The sequence below is a fragment of the Ornithodoros turicata genome, chromosome 1 (genome assembly GCF_037126465.1).
Source record: "Ornithodoros turicata isolate Travis chromosome 1, ASM3712646v1, whole genome shotgun sequence".
NCBI lineage: Eukaryota > Metazoa > Arthropoda > Arachnida > Ixodida > Argasidae > Ornithodoros > Ornithodoros turicata.
In genome coordinates, this window is record NC_088201.1 from 153,570,872 (window position 1) to 153,584,953 (window position 14,082).

Below are 14,082 nucleotides of genomic sequence, written 5' to 3' on the forward strand. Positions count from 1 at the left end.
CGCAACTTCAGTGTTGGTGACCTTGTGTGGGTCAAACGCCAAGTACTCATGCCACGTGGAAAACTGTCACCTCGTTTTAACGGTGTGTACCGTTTCGTGGAACAGCTGACCCCAGCACACCTCAAAGCTCTTCATGTGTCAAGTTATGGGCCACGACTCTTGAACCAGCCACGAACGGTGCATGTGTCACAGATCAAGGCATACAACCCCCCCGTGTCGCCATTCCAGAACCCAACCACGACACACAACCGGCAGATCTTGGAGACACTCAGGCTTCTTCATTGCCTTCTCATTCGAGCAGCGAGCACCGCCCTCAACGTTCCAGGAGATGCCCATCTCATCTTCAGGACTATGAACTTTATTAGTCTTTCGTGCAGCATTTTGCACTTTGCGTCTCGACCAAGAGACTTGGTCTTTTTAAGCACCGGAGGGATGTGAGATTGTACAACTAGACAGACTCAGCCGAATAGCTCACACAGACGCACACAGAATCGGCACGCAAGGATCAGATAACGAGAGCAGACAGGCATCCGGTATTTTGAACACCTGTGGTCGCTCTTAGCGCGCTCTCAGGTTTCCGGACGGCCGATGAGAGAATCAGTTAGCGTCTCGGCCTCGAGGTATTAGGCACGAGCCATATGTACTCTTTAAGTAAACTGTTAAAGTAAACTGTTCCCCTGCCTCAACTCATAGGTGTCACATCAAAAGTAGCACCTGGTTGTAACTCATGTGCAACGTAGGATTTAGGTTTAGGATTATTGCTCTCTTCATGAACAGCTCTGGTCAGTTTTTAATGTCGCACACTATATACACGTGACATGCAAGCCAGGCAGGCACCGAATGTGTAAGTGCACGACAGGCACAATGCATCTGTGGTTCATTTGTTTATGCTGCTGAGGCTTCACATTGAAGTTGTGGTAGGTGGCTTAGTAGTGAAGCCTGAGCTGTTGATTCCCTACACACGATTATGAGTAAGAGCATAACACCTTGGGTCTAACTTCTGTACAGCCTGAAAAAACGAACCATGACACACTTGGAGAAGACAAAGGGATACCAGTGTTTGGGCAACCACTGCCACAGAGCAAGTGGCTCAATTCTGAGTAAGACCTAGTGGTTAACTGGGGATGACAATGAATAGGAAGCTTGCTAAACAACTCAAGGACTAGCATGGGATACAGTTCATCTTTCACTCCACTAAGTGTAAGCAAGACTGAGAAATTGATTTATCGTATAAAACAAATAAAAACATGAAGGCAGCACAAACCCATAACGATTTACTCGTGAAACAAACTGTGCGGTTAATGTTAAAAAAAATGATACCTACCACAGCAGACACAACAGGTGTGCTTGTAGTTCCGTCTACCTGCAACGGCATACTATTGTTCGGCATCACATTTGAAAGCTTTCAAATATGTGCTCACATGGGTTCGCTCTGGTGTCTTTGGTTCGAGCAGGCCCACATCCATTGGCTCTTGAGTGTCAGATCCAGGCATGCTCACTTCAATCTCCTCCTGTGTGTCAGGCTCAGGCAGGCTCACGTGAATTTGCTCTTGTGTGCCGGGTTCAGGCGTGCACACGCCTATTGGTTCTTGCCCGCTAGGTTCCCGTCTGGCTGGCAAGTCATGCTCCTGCTGACGTGACAACTAACGAGTTGTATTTACCAGACTTTTAAACACCAAAGACACAAAAGAACTGGTGAACGTATTCTGTGGTCAAAGGGCCTGACCTCGAGCAAATATATACTTGACAAATTTGACCGCTAACATGTCCCTTGCATTCATTCCCTTCGTACCCAAGCTCTGGGCCCATAGTGTGGCTATATGCAATTGACTATCGACCATGATTATAGCGAAACGTACCTGGTGAACCTGAACCGACGGATGTGCGACAGGAACGGAACCCTCCCGCAGGCGCACGCGTGTTAGCGACGTTCTGTCGAAGTCCTCGTTCCTGAAGTGTTTTGAGCACACTCGGCTGTACTTCGTTGGCACCCAGACCGGTCTCCCGATGGCATTCACCCATTGCAATCCTAAGGACTCGTCTCGGGGAAAGCTAAAACGTACCGCCGAGAACAAACAAAGGCAACAATGTGAGACGAATCACGACGAATCGAAACCCAAAGCACAGGAGTATATACATACATACATAAACATTTTATTTCTATCAGTAGATGGGAGGAGTCGAGGCTAAAAGCCGAAGGGCTTGAGACTTACTATACCTACTGGTGGTACGTTATGCCAGATTCTTTACTTGCAAACTCTGAACGATTAGCGCAACCGGAATAACAACACACTACCATGGCCTGTCACAGAAGTGGCATATGTGGCAAGCAAATGCAATTCAATAGCCAAGCACGCGAAGTCAAAGCGGACGTCGAAAGCGGCGAAGCAGATGACACGGATCAGCTGAGACGGAGAAACAAACCATAATAAAGAAAACCAGCCAAGCCGAGATATGATTGGGCGATAGTTCCGTGACGTTGAACACAACAAGATGGCGGTTTTGCGTAAAGGTACCGCTAGGGGGTAGTTACAAAAAAGGCGGCTTTCTGGCCCCCCTGTGCCGCCGATTCCCCATGCGGCGACCCTCTCCCCGTTGGTGAAGAGGGCGCCACTGCCCGTGAACTCGCTGTCGTCTGCTATGGAAGTGGCGCGAACTGGTCCGTTTTGGAAAAATGCGGTGCTGTCTTGTGCCATTCTGCAAGTCTAGTTCAAAGAAAATGGAGCCAGGTTTGTCATTTCATGAGGTGCCTTCCGGCCTCGAATTGCGAAAACAATGGCTTAAAGTGATTTCAAGGAAAAACTGGGTGCCTAACTCAACCTCCAACTGCTCGGTCGTGTGCGGTAAGCACTTGCTGTTAAGCGACTTCAATGAAGGTGGGAAAATCCGCTAACTGAAAAAGAGAGCTGTGCCCACTATCTTTCCTGGATATCTCGCGCACATGCAACCCATGCAATGCACCGTGCTCGTTGACAGCAACATTAGAAAGCGGAAGCTTGATCAGCCGACAGCGGAAAATGGGCGTGTGAAACCAAGCTTGTCCTCGTCCTTCTATTGCATTGCGACCATTGCGACTGATACGGAGCACGGTACGGAGGACGATAAACAGCAGCAGGAGCAGCCAGAGGTGGGGTCTATACGTGAAGGTGCTCCGGTGCTTGCAGCTATGGAACCTCAATTTCAATCATCCCAAGTCGAGTAGCGAGAGGACTCCGTTGCCGAGGGCCCGAGTACATCGTTTGCCGCCCTCCGTAACAGCCCGAGACCATCCTATTCTCTTCCAGCCGGAGTAATCACAGCGTCCTGCACACAGACTCGACCAGTGTCCATCTCATACACAGAGCGAAGGAACTAGCGTAAAAAACAAATGCGACTCATGGCGCGCATGCGACATCTTGAGCAAACCGTCGACAAATATAAAACCGAGCTGAGAAGACTGAAGGAGGAGTGCCACGTCAATTCATGTCTGGACGTTGTGAACGATTCTGAGGACAACAACATCCGCGCTACTCTCCTTCTCGACGAGGTTGTCAACTATAACAACAAGAGGCCGACATGGTCGGAACCTACCATACGCTACGGTATAATATTGAGAACGTTGTCGCCAAAGTGTTACGAATATATGAGGGAACATCTCTTCAAAATGCCGTCGAGAACGACCTTGCCGAGGTATACAGGGACAACGTGTGGTGACGTTGGTGTCAGCCGTTTAGCACAAAGCCGACTTCGAGTGGAGTTACAGGCGCTCACCACTCCGCAGTCTAAGCTCTGCAGCCTCGTTGTTGACGAGATGAAAATAAAAGAGAAGTTAGAGTACCTTAACGTGACACCTTCTTAGGCGACGAAGACACGAGTGCAGAGCTAAGTACCTACACGCCAATGATGACGAACTTGCAACTCGTTGCTTTGCTACCTCCTATGTGGACTCTCCACAAAATTTAAAATACCTGTGGGATATTTCCTGACTCGCGGGAGTAGCGGAGCGCAAATAGCAGAAGCCACAACTCACGTGATAAGAAAGGTGGAAGAATGCGGATTTGAGGTTGTGCGTCTGGTGTCAGACAACCACAAAGCAAATGTTGCAGCGGTGGACATTTTATGTGGTGGACGGGCAGCACACTGTGTACCCCACCCAGCTGACCGTCGCCGAAAATTATTTTTCGCATTGGATCAGAGCCATATACTCAAGCACGTGAAGTCTCAGCTGCTTGCCAGGGACATTGAGGGCAACGGAGAAATATCTTCCCGGTTCCTCAAGGAACTGTACAGGTTACAAAAACAATCCGTTGTAAAGCCTGTCCGATTTCTCACACGGAAACATATCTACCTGTCCAATGTTGAAAAAATGAATGTACGGACAGCAATCCAGATATTTTCTCCGCAAGTGACTGCAGCCCTTAACTACATGAAGTTACAGGCTGGGCACATCTGCGATCCACTCTTTGTATCAGCTGGGCAAACAATACAATTCATGGAAACCACCTGCAGGTGGTTTGTTTTGCTAGACGTAAGCAATTGCACCCAGAACATCCACCAAAGACACCCTGACACGAAATAATTCAGAGACGTAGGGGACCCAAGGCTGCAGTGGCTGGAGACCACGTTTCTGGATTATATCGAAAATTTGCGGACTGAGAGCTCACCGCAGAATTTTCGAACAAAAGAAACACACAACGCTCTGGTATTTAGAACACATTCTAACGTTGCCTGCATCCGCTACCTCCTTGCTGAAAACCAGTTCGCGTTTGTGCTCAAGAGAAAAATTTTCTAGTGATTCAATAGAAGCACTCTTTGGGTTTTTGCCTCGTACAGCGAGGGATGGACATAAAAACAGTGCTCAGCGGACTAGAAAAAATGCTGAAGACAGGCATCGTGGCATCCTGGCAAGCAAGCAACGTGAACAGTTCGGACAGCTACCTGAGCGCAGTTCTTGTTTCGACGACCATCGAAGCCGGTGTTTCACAGGGGAACCCCGAAAACAGGAAGTTCATGGTTGATGTCAAGGCGAAGTTGAAGGAACCGTCTCTGTCTACTGTGACTTATCTTCCAAACCCCATCGTTGCCAGCACCGCGTACCTAGGAGGCTACATTGCTCGTGTTGTCGCAGAAAAAGTGCCGTGCGAAAATTGCATTGCGATTATGCAGAAGTCAAATGGAAATGCTGCAACAGAAGGGCTCATCTCCTACCAGGACACAGGGGTCCTACTCTACCCGACCCTGGAACTTGTCCGCGTGCTCATGGCGTTAAAACTTCTTTTACAGACAGAAAAAAGTTTCAAAAGCCTCGCTGTCGACGGCAGTAACAAATGCGGTTGAGGTACTCATTGATCTTCCAGTTCCCGTTTGTGAAAACACAGACATTAGCCACAGGAGGGTACTCCTCTAGCTTGTGTGCGAAAAGTTCATGCGTCCTTTGATGGCGAACTACGCGTTGGGGACATCACAGACAGAAATGCTGTTGTTAAGATGTACAGCCACAAGCCACTGTCACGGAAGCACTTAAGGCTGTAACATACGGAAGATTCGCACGTATAAATCTTATCTATTGTCATGTTCATCGGCAATAAATATGTTGTCGTATTTTCCGCTTCGTGCCACGATTTGGGAGTGCAGCGGTCGGTCCACGGTTATACGGTACGCTGAATATCGCCGAATAGTACGCACCGCTACCCCTTGTGGTCGAGGTGCACAAGTCACACGCCCCGTTATGTATGCCTCCGACGAGCGCGAGAAGTTTGCAAGACAATCTTGCCCCATCTAGGATTTTTGAGCCTAGCGCACCGCCCACTGCAAAAACACATGCAAAAACAGCTGAAACCCTCCTGGGCGACCGGTGACGCGACCACACCGCCAGGAGAGCTGCGATTGGCTGTGATGTGCTATGACGTAGCGGTTCTGTTCACTGGAGGCGCCGTCATCTACCGAATGTGGAGCAAACGATTCCCGCAAACTGACAGGGTTTATATGTAATATAGGAGGCGTTGGTCAAACACACTAACAGACATACATAGCTAGGGCTGACACAACACAAGGTTCGAGGTGCCAAAACACAAAAACAATGTATTTACAGAATAATACCCCAGTCAGACAGCATGCTCGAAGGACTTCGGGGAATTTTCATTTGCAAAAAATGACCACTCAGAGCCGTGTCAGACGGCAGCTCAAAGGACCTTTCTAAGAAATGACCATCAACGCGAAAGGAGGCCCCCAACGACATTTGAGGTGCAGAAAGGAGCAATCTCGATAACAGTGTTATGCCATTGTACCCTCGCTACCTTCGCAGCTGAATGTAGGAAAACCTATAAAATGCGGATGATGGAGTGTAACTGTGTAAACGTATTTAAATCCTATTTAGAGAAGTGCATATGACTTCTGCATCTTGATTTGTGGCGCACAGACCAGCTTCAAATTTCCACAACAGACAGGAAAAACGAAACCGAAAAAGGGAGCCGGTAAGGGCAGTCAGTTGAGGAGCACTCCTTTCCCGCCTGTCTGGCAGGCGACCCCGAACAAAGGTCATTTGAGAGGCCGAAGGCCATTTCTCGCAATTGACATTTGAAATGCTGTCTGACTAGGGTATAACTCAGGAATACGTCTTTATTTTTCTTTTTTGCTGTGTCGAAAAATAGTAATTGGTAATAGACCTCTCCCTGTTTGTAAACAAATGACGTCACAGTGTTCGACAGCGCCACCGGTTTGGTAGAGTCGAACTATGCTCAAAGTTATGGGGCGAACAAGGTCGCGCCCGAAAACCACGGTCTTGAGGGGATTACGATGATCCCTGAAAGGGACGCGACCTTCGGTTCTACTTTTCTTTCAATAGGAGGCAGCGAACAAGCGTCCATTCGTGGAACCCAGTCCTCCCCTTCCGATCTGGTTCGGTTTCAGTCTGTCTACCAACCTCATGATGACGTTTCTCGTGTAGAGGTTTATTGGAGTAGTTCACACTGTGTCGATCATGTTTCAAGCCGTTGTGTGCCTATTTTTCTGCTCAAGTAACCACTCGCGCTATTGAATTCAAATATAGGGAAGTCGTACTTCACCTCTCCTTCCTTACTTGAAAGTTACTTCAATTTTTGCAAAACATATTTGAATATTGTATGTACTTTTTGAGTGTCTGGTTGGGTAAAAATATATAATGAGCAAACTCTCCAACAAGGTACAGGAAGGGTTTACCCCAGTTCGGCTTGTCGTCTGGGGTATGCCCATTTCGACCTGAGCAGGAAACGCATTTATACAGTCTGTTTATTTTTTATCCTTTATAAAATTTTTATAAGAAAAAGCTATGAGAGCAGCGCAGATGCCGTTTTTTCAATTGAGTTATACGGTCAGGTGGATATCCCCTCAAAGAAGGTGTGCAACCACAAGATGCCTATTTACCTAAAATTCATTAATTAACTCTCGAATTAGGGGACTTTGGATAAAACCGGGATAGTAGAATGGGAGACTTTCTCGTTCAAAGCCATTCCCCGGGGAGTCTAACAACTCCTGAAACACGCACGTGCGTTAAAATATCCATCTCCAAATTCTCATATGCAAATGAGCCGAAACTGAAACCGCAGAGATCGTAAAACGCCGGGAGCACAGCCAGAGCCTGCCCTTATGAAAATGGGTATTTAGTAGCTGTTAACTTTCTACAGACCAATGTCAACATGGAAAACAAACATTCTTCAGAGTTTGTGTTGCTTTCATGTTTACATCATGTGTTTACTTCTTGTTGACTTATGGCCCTCAACTTTCTGTAGACATTTGGCTACAGAATAGCTGTGGATTTTTTTGTTCTCTTTCTGTGTACTGTCAACATAACTCTGGTAACACCATCCCGCGTATGATGTGAAGACTTTTTGTAGACTTCCTGTGACTCCACTCTCTTAGAAATGAACTTCACCGCATAGCACACTCCTGACCAACCATCATCTCGAATATCGTTATCTGCCTGAAAACGGGAGGTGTACGCCATTTTTGTGACAATTATGAACAGCGTAAGTATCACAAAAAAGCCGTGCGCCTACCGTTTTGAACAAATCAGGTCACATAGCGATATCATTCGAGTTGATGGTCGGCTAGGAGCATGCTATGCGGTGAAGTTCATTTTTAAGAGTGCATATGTTCACTTACTCGGAACACGCATAAAATACACGAAATGAAGTACTGCAAAATTAAACATGTATCTACTTTATTCCGAAAATGCATACCTTGAAAGTGGTATCGAGTGTCGACACAATCATACAAAACATCCCGTGCACACAGTAGTTACGTATTTCACACGTACTTATCCTTCGTGCCACAGTGTCGCGACGCACAATTGACAGTCAATGATCTGCTGTTCTTCTGGCGACCCACGGTGAAACAGCTGGAATTTCGGCGCCAGTGACGTCTCTGAAGCGCTGGAGAGATATGTGTCTGAAATAGGGCGTGCAATCGCAAATTAGTAACGTTCAAACACAAGTGAGTAAAACGGAGCAATACGGTCATATCAACAACAAAGTTGGTTCACCCAGCTTAGTGTTCAATAAAGTAGAGCCTGCATGAAGGAAAATGAAATTAGCAGAATCAACACCAGCCACGAAGTGTACACTTGCCTGACGGGACACAAGACTGCAGCCGCTGCTCGAAACAAACAACAAAACGCACAACAGTCATGGTGTGAATACATGTGAAGCTTAATCACACACTTCGATCACACAGCTTACCCATTACGACGCAAATTCATATCCTCATTTGCTCTCTCATGGTCTGCAACAACGAGAATGAAATTAGCAGTAGCAACACCGGCCACGAACTGATACTTGTACACTTACCTGACGGGACGCAATACTGCAGCCGCTGCTTCGAACAAACAACAAAAACCTACAGCACAACAGTCATGGTGTGAATACATGCGAAGCTTAATCACACACTCCGATCACACAGCTTACCCATTACGACGCAAAACAAATCCTTGTTTCTTTCATGGCCAGCCGCTGCTCGAAACAAACAAAAACATAGAGCACAACAGTCATGGTGCGAATACATGTGAGGCTTAATCACACACTTCGATCACACAGCTTACCCATGACGACGCAAATTCATATCCTCCTCCGTTCTTTCATGGCCTGCAACAACGAGAATGAAATTAACAGAACCAACACACCGGCCACGAACTGATATTGTACACTTACCTGACGGGACGCAAGACTGCAGCCGCTGCTCGAAACAAACAACAAAAGCCAACAGTCATGGTGTGAATACAAGTGAAGCTTAATCACACACTTCGATCACACAGCTTACCCCATACGACGCAAAATCACGGCCTCCTTTGTTCACGAATGGACGAGCGAGCGCGGAGACCGTTCAAACATATTGCAACCGTTCAACGACATTCCGATGATGCTAATGGCGATGACTCCTTCGTGACGAGGCGAGGGCGAAACACGGAGGCGCAGAGTCAAAATGTGGAGCAAACTTGTCGCATGCGCATGATCCTCATGTGGCCGTATAAGTTGGAAATATATTGCATAATAAACTGAAATATAAATAATACGAGGAAGCGCCTTCCCAAAGCCAACGAAAATGTATTTAGATCTTCAGTGTGCAGGCTAAAAGGTGGCAAAGTGTCATTTAAGCTACATTTGATCATAAGTTCAGATTCAAATACCGCTTTGTTTAGTGGAAAGACGGTAACACTGATCTGTCTACCTCCCGGGAGGGGTGTATACTCAACATGTTTTTTTTTTAACTCACCCTGAAATTGCTAATATTACCCATACAGCCTGTCTTCCAATGAATAGATTCACAAATATGCCTCTATACATATATTCCTGCCACCCCCCTTAGGAAATGCTCGGTACCCCCAGAGATCGACCTCTGGGACATTACTGGCTGATAATGCAGTAATTAATAATACAAAATCCATCTATAAAATAAAAGGGTCGAAATAAATACTCATTACACAGGTGCACAGAAAGTCCACAAAGCGTCAACAACGACACCTATGTACATTGTCCACACAAGGTACACATAAGGTATTTCAAAAGATTGTCAACATGATGTCAACAGCAATTCCTGTTGACTTGATCAACAAGAAGTCGAAGTCAACACACTGTCAAGACAGGAAACAAGAAGTCCACAAGAAGTCTGCAGAAAGACAAAATGCATTTTCATACGGGTGCGCATTGCCTCCTCTCCCTCTTTCAATTAAGACTCAGAATTCGTCTGCTACTGCTATTCGTCGTTCTGCGAATCTCTACCCGATAAACGTCATCATGACGTTGGTACACAGTTGAAACCGACACAAATCGGCAGAGGCGGGCTGGGTTCCACGAATGGACACTTGTTCGCTGCCTCCTATTGAAAGAAAAGTAGGACCGAAGGTCGCGTCCCTTTCAGGGAACATCGTAATCTCCTCAAGACCGTGGTTTTCGATCGCGACGTTGTTCACCCCCAGCTGCGAGCGTAGTTCAACTCTACCAAATTGGTCGCGCTGTCGAACGCTATGACATCATTTGTTTACAATCAGGGAGAGGTCTGTTCAAGAACCCGCAAATTGCAGCTCACCTGGAATCTGCAGACCTAAATATTTAGACAAAAAGTGCAAGACACGCTTTCCAGAAAATCGGTTTTGAAGAAGATTGAGACCGTTTTGCGCTTCATTTCCAAGTTTTCCCATTTAGTACACGGGGACGTTCAATCGCAACTCGCAGACGGCGGTGGTTCTTCTCCATACTCACGACCGCCGAAAGCCCATTCGTGATTGGCTACGGCCATTGAAAACACGGTCCTGATTGGCTGACTGTTAATTGTCGCGCCACGTCGACGAGCGCACAGGCTTTCTCTATCTAGGTGGTGTTGGCACAGCGCTCATTTCACGTCAGAGTGGCACGTGATTTGAAGCAATGGAGATGATTGGAGTAGGTGCCGCTAGACAAACCGCTTTCCGGCGTCTAAGGGAACTGTGCACGCACAGAAGCCGGAAAGCCCAGGACGCGCATTCCCCTAGGGCGTTAGTTGTGACGTTGCCCACCACTGTGAGACCGGCAACGGCGACCCCTTTCACCGCCACCACCGCAACCACCGGTTTTCGATCCAGATGAGCCTCCGTCGGCGTAGATGATGCGCTCTTCAGGAGCGCTTTTTCGTTTTCGGCTCATTTGCATACTGACATTCTGCAATGGATATTTCACGGCACGCGCTCTTTTCTGGATTTTGAAAAGATAAAATGGCTTTCAACAGAAGGGTGACCTAAAAACCTGCCATTTTTGTAACTACCCTACAGCAGGTGCTTTTTGCAAAACAGCTATCTTGTCCTGGTCGCACGTCATAGAAAACATCCTTTTGAGGTCACGTGACTTTGTTTACGTGTCACTTTAGCGCTTGCCAACATATAGACCTCTACCCGAGAAACGTCATGACGTTGGTAAACAGAGTGAAAACGAAACAAATCAGAATGATAAGGTTGGGTTCCACGAAATGGCACTTGTTCGCTATACCTCCTACTGAAAGAAAAGTAGGACTGAAGGTCGGCTCCCTTGCAGGGACCATCGTAATCCCCTCAAGACCATGGCTTTCGGGCGCGACCTTGTTCGCCCCTAGCTTCGAACGTTGTTCAACTCTACCAAATTGGTGGCGCTGTCGAACACTATGACGCCATCTGTTCACAAATAGGGAGAGGTCTATTCCCGTCGGCATAAAGCAAAGAGATGAACGTATTTTGTCAGCGGAAATTATACGGTGCTTCTTCAGCGATATGTTAACCAATTTCTCCTTAGTTTAATTGCATCGCATGCGCTCAGTGCGTCCTTACGCGGGACCGTCGTCACATCTTCGTAAGTGGTCAACAATACGAGGTCTTATGTGCAAAACTGCCCGCCTTACCACGAGATTATAGGATAAAAATAATTAACGTTCTAGAAAGACGTACAAAACGGTACCCAGAAATAGCAATTGATATAGCGTATTCTGACCAGTAACAGTATTATTTCGTGTTCTGTTTGGAAAGGAATGGGAACGCGATAAGAGGAAAAACAGATCCAAGTGGCCGTGACCAGGGTTCGAACCTGGGTTGTTGCGGCCACAACGCAAAGTACTAACCACTATACGATCACGGCTGTCGGGACGAGTGCTAGAGGAGTAAGATGTTGTTATGATGACGCACTATTCTGACGAGTAACAGAATTATTTCGTGTTCTGTTTGGAAAGGAATGGGAACGCGACAAGAGGAAAAACAGATCCAAGTGCCGTGACCAGGATTCGAACCTGGGTTGTTGCGGCCACAACGCAAAGTACTAACCACTATACGATCACGGCTGTCGGGACGAGTGCTATGGAGTAAGATGTAGTCATGATCACGCACTACTCTGACCAGTAACAAAATTATTTCATGTTCTGTCTGGAAAGGAATGGGAACGCGATAAGAGGAAAAACAGATCCAAGTGGCCGTGACCAGGGTTCGAACCTGGGTTGTTGCGGCCACAACGCAAAGTACTAACCACTATACGATCACGGCTGTCGGGACGAGTGCTAGAGGAGTAAGATGTTGTTATGATGACGCACTATTCTGACCAGTAACATAATTATTTCGTGTTCTGTTTGGAAAGGAATGGGAACGCGACAAGAGGAAAAACAGATCCAAGTGCCGTGACCAGGATTCGAACCTGGGTTGTTGCGGCCACAACGCAAAGTACTAACCACTATACGATCACGGCTGTCGGGACGAGTGCTATGGAGTAAGATGTAGTCATGATCACGCACTACTCTGACCAGTAACAAAATTATTTCATGTTCTGTCTGGAAAGGAATGGGAACGCGATAAGATGAAAAACAGATCCAAGTGGTAATTCTAAACAGAGCTATCAGAATTACATTTGGGTTACCGTTGCTCGCTCATGTCCCATATCACGAAATTCGTATTCTTACAGTTCATGACATAATCTCTTATGGGAGGCGCTAGATCCTGAGGGGTATCATTCGTTGTGTTCGTACGCCTCGGCGGCGGTGGCTATGAATGTAGTGCCCTGGTAAGCGCATGAAGACATCAATTGTTCTCAGTCGTCGGTTTCGCGCTGTCAAAGGTGGACGTGTGTGTGTTGTGCTTCTTGTTTCATGCTTATTACCACATGGAGGTAAGTAATTTTAGTTCCTTGATGTTTGTACTCCCGAATTTTTAGTGAAACATTCGCGCCCTGTTTCAGCTGTGGTGAAATCAGTTAAATAGGTTCAATATCAGAAGATTTACCGTCAACAGTGCCGAATGATACTCCGATCAAAATTGGACAATCAAAAAACGTATATCTGTTCTCATATAGTCTTCGATAGCTTATAAATAGCCTCAGTGAGTGATTTAACGTGTGATACACTTCGAATTTAGCGCTCAAAACCCTGCAGTCAAGCAGCAGTTACGAATGATACCCCTCAGGTTTTAAGCTCCGATCAAGTTGCAACAACCGTACGACGTTTTCCTGTTCTCGTACAGCTTTCGATAGCTTATAAAAGCCTCAGTGAGTGATTTAACGTGTAATACACTTCGAATTTAGCGCTCAAAACCCTGCAGTCAAGCAGCAGTTACGAATGATACCCCTCAGGTTTTAAGCTCCGATCAAGTTGCAACAACCGTACGACGTTTTCCTGTTCTCGTGCAGCTTTCGATAGCTTATAAAAGCCTCAGTGAGTGATTTAACGTGTAATACACTTCGAATTTAGCGCTCAAAACCCTGCAGTGAAGCAGCAATTACGAATGATACCCCTCAGGTTTTAAGCTCCGATCAAGTTGCAACAACCGTACGACGTTTTCCTGTTCTCGTACAGCTTTCGATAGCTTATAAAAGCCTCAGTGAGTGATTTAACGTGTAATACACTTCGAATTTAGCGCTCAAAACCCTGCAGACAAGCAGCAGTTACGAATGATACCCCTCAGGTTTTAAGCTCCGATCAAGTTGCAACAACCGTACGACGTTTTCCTGTTCTCGTGCAGCTTTCGATAGCTTATAAAAGCCTCAGTGAGTGATTTAACGTGTAATACACTTCGAATTTAGCGCTCAAAACCCTGCAGTGAAGCAGCAATTACGAATGATACCCCTCAGGTTTTAAGCTCCGATCAAGTTGCAA

General features: G+C 46.6%; 1 protein-coding gene, 1 long non-coding RNA gene and 4 other non-coding genes across 6 annotated transcripts; all 6 read right to left on the reverse strand.

Moving 5' to 3' along the window:
• Positions 1-901: 901 nt before the first annotated feature.
• On the reverse strand, positions 902-4,991 carry LOC135387746 (THAP domain-containing protein 1-like). Its single transcript, XM_064616846.1, has 5 exons — positions 4,918-4,991; positions 1,860-2,052; positions 1,422-1,631; positions 1,325-1,363; positions 902-955 (listed from the first exon to the last, which is right to left on the reverse strand). The coding sequence occupies exons 1-5, from the start codon at positions 4,989-4,991 to the stop codon at positions 902-904; spliced, it is 570 nt and encodes a 189-aa protein (XP_064472916.1).
• Positions 4,992-8,152: 3,161 nt separating this feature from the next.
• LOC135371221 (uncharacterized) lies at positions 8,153-9,350 on the reverse strand. Its single transcript, XR_010415536.1, has 6 exons — positions 9,271-9,350; positions 9,162-9,186; positions 9,053-9,095; positions 8,919-8,963; positions 8,802-8,850; positions 8,153-8,736 (listed from the first exon to the last, which is right to left on the reverse strand). It is a non-coding gene; the product is annotated as an uncharacterized LOC135371221 (long non-coding RNA).
• Positions 9,351-12,014: 2,664 nt separating this feature from the next.
• Positions 12,015-12,086, reverse strand: Trnah-gug (transfer RNA histidin (anticodon GUG)). The gene has a single exon. It is a non-coding gene; the product is annotated as a tRNA-His (tRNA).
• Positions 12,087-12,213: 127 nt separating this feature from the next.
• On the reverse strand, positions 12,214-12,285 carry Trnah-gug (transfer RNA histidin (anticodon GUG)). The gene has a single exon. It is a non-coding gene; the product is annotated as a tRNA-His (tRNA).
• A 127-nt stretch (positions 12,286-12,412) lies between these two features.
• Positions 12,413-12,484, reverse strand: Trnah-gug (transfer RNA histidin (anticodon GUG)). The gene has a single exon. It is a non-coding gene; the product is annotated as a tRNA-His (tRNA).
• Positions 12,485-12,611: 127 nt separating this feature from the next.
• On the reverse strand, positions 12,612-12,683 carry Trnah-gug (transfer RNA histidin (anticodon GUG)). The gene has a single exon. It is a non-coding gene; the product is annotated as a tRNA-His (tRNA).
• Positions 12,684-14,082: the final 1,399 nt, after the last annotated feature.

Coding starts and splice junctions, on each gene's coding strand:
- LOC135387746 (XM_064616846.1), bottom strand. CDS start 4,991: ATGAACTTCCTGTTTTCGGGGTTCCCCTGTGAAACACCGGCTTCGATG. Junction 2,053..4,917: donor GAAACAAGAACTGCGCTCAG/GTAGCTGTCCGA, acceptor GGTACGTTTTAG/CTTTCCCCGAGACGAGTCCT. Junction 1,632..1,859: donor CGTCGGTTCAGGTTCACCAG/GTACGTTTCGCT, acceptor TTGTCACGTCAG/CAGGAGCATGACTTGCCAGC.